Genomic DNA, 1562 nt, shown 5'->3' with positions numbered 1-1562 from the left:
TATATATATATATATATATATATATATATATATATATATATATATTTTTTCCCCAACTATATATATATTAAATTAATCAAAAGTGACAGTAAAGATATTAAAAATGTTGCAAAAGATTTCTATTTCTAATAAATGCTGTTCTTTTGAACTTTCTATTCATCAAAGTATCAAAAGAAGAAAATGTCCGGTTTCCACAAAAATATAAAGTAGCACAACAATTTTCAACATTGATAATAATTTAAAAAAAAAAATGTATTGAGCAGCAAATCAACATATTAGAATTTATTTATTTTTATTTTTTTACAAAAATACTTTGTCAATTTTTTTCAGTTTCTGAAGGATCATGTGACACTAAAGAATGATGTAATGATGCTGAAAATATATTCAGCTTTGAATAAATTACCATTTAAAAATATTTTTAAAAAAGGAATCAATTTCACAACATTCCATTTTTGATCAGATGAAGTCTTGGTGAACATTAGAGACTTCTTGCATTAAAATATATTTTGGAAGATGTGTAAATATCAAATTTATGATTTGCATAAATAAAGAAATAAATAAATTCATAGAAAAAAGTAAATTGAAGAAAAAATAAAATGAAAAAGGAGAAATATAGACGTTTTTGTCTAAATGTGCTCTTTTGGTTTCTCTTTAATTTGCGTGAGTAAGTCGGGCTCATTCACCTGGCATCGCCGCGCCCTCCTTCTCTGGAGCTCAGCGCTTCAACATGTCATGCCACACGCCGTCCCCGCGAGGCCACAGCATCCTGACCTCACCCAACAGCACCCTGAATGATACAGCCCTGCTTCAGGAAATGGAGCCAATACTTCCAGACCTCTGCATTGAGCAGCTGTGGACAGAAACCAGCGCTATCTCCAGGTGCAGAGCCTCATGCCTGAGTTTTGATATCCTGTGTTTGAGCCGAGAGCATCAAGTTACTGTTGATTTATGTCCTGAAATCAGTGTTGTGTCTGTGCTGTTCAGGGAGAAAGGCTGCCAGGCCTCTAAGGTCTTCATCACCTCTGACCTGTGTGAGAACAGGTACCTGTGCTTCCTGGTCGAGTCTCACCAGCAGCTCAGGTGAATGTGTGGCTTATTTATTTTACTTTTACTTCTATAGCTTTCTTAGTATTTAACTGCTTTAAAGCTCTAGCGCTTAGTCGCATCTCTTTTGTGTGCTGTTTTCAGGTGTGTCAAATTTCTTGAGAGCAATGAAACTTCTCAACTGATATTTGCGTCAGTGACCGTTATCACCGCAAAAGATGCTGCCCCTCTTGAGGTGAGTTTTTGAATTGGTCAAAATATACTTTATATCTTTTTGAGAGGAAATATGTCAAACATTTTGTCATCGGGATGTGTCTTAAATATTGAAAAAATGTTTTTCTAATTTATCTTAACTGTTGTTAAAGTTGAGATGAAACTGAAGTGGTGACAGATATTTTCTTCCTCATTGTGACGTACATCTGAGTGAAATGGATTATAGAAAAAGAAGAAAAATATAGGGTGGAGACTTTGTTCTGTGCTTGTTGATTGAATTTTAAGATGTGGTAAGATTTTATATA

General features: G+C 33.8%; 1 protein-coding gene across 1 annotated transcript in view; it reads left to right on the top strand.

Annotated features, from left to right (window-relative positions):
• LOC107585448 (anaphase-promoting complex subunit 1) overlaps positions 1-1562 on the top strand; it is a 68394-nt gene that overhangs the window by 10326 nt on the left and 56506 nt on the right. Inside the window, exons 9-11 of the mRNA XM_016272466.1 lie at positions 670-879; positions 985-1080; positions 1189-1279. Coding sequence (XP_016127952.1) covers positions 670-879; positions 985-1080; positions 1189-1279 — 397 coding nt within the window. The remainder of the gene's footprint in view (positions 1-669; positions 880-984; positions 1081-1188; positions 1280-1562) is intronic.

This window comes from Sinocyclocheilus grahami, unplaced genomic scaffold (genome assembly GCF_001515645.1).
Source record: "Sinocyclocheilus grahami isolate Dianchi unplaced genomic scaffold, SAMN03320097.WGS_v1.1 scaffold70.1, whole genome shotgun sequence".
Lineage (NCBI taxonomy): Eukaryota > Metazoa > Chordata > Actinopteri > Cypriniformes > Cyprinidae > Sinocyclocheilus > Sinocyclocheilus grahami.
The sequence above is the reverse complement of the archived record's forward strand: the minus strand, read 5'-3'. Positions and strand labels throughout refer to the sequence as shown.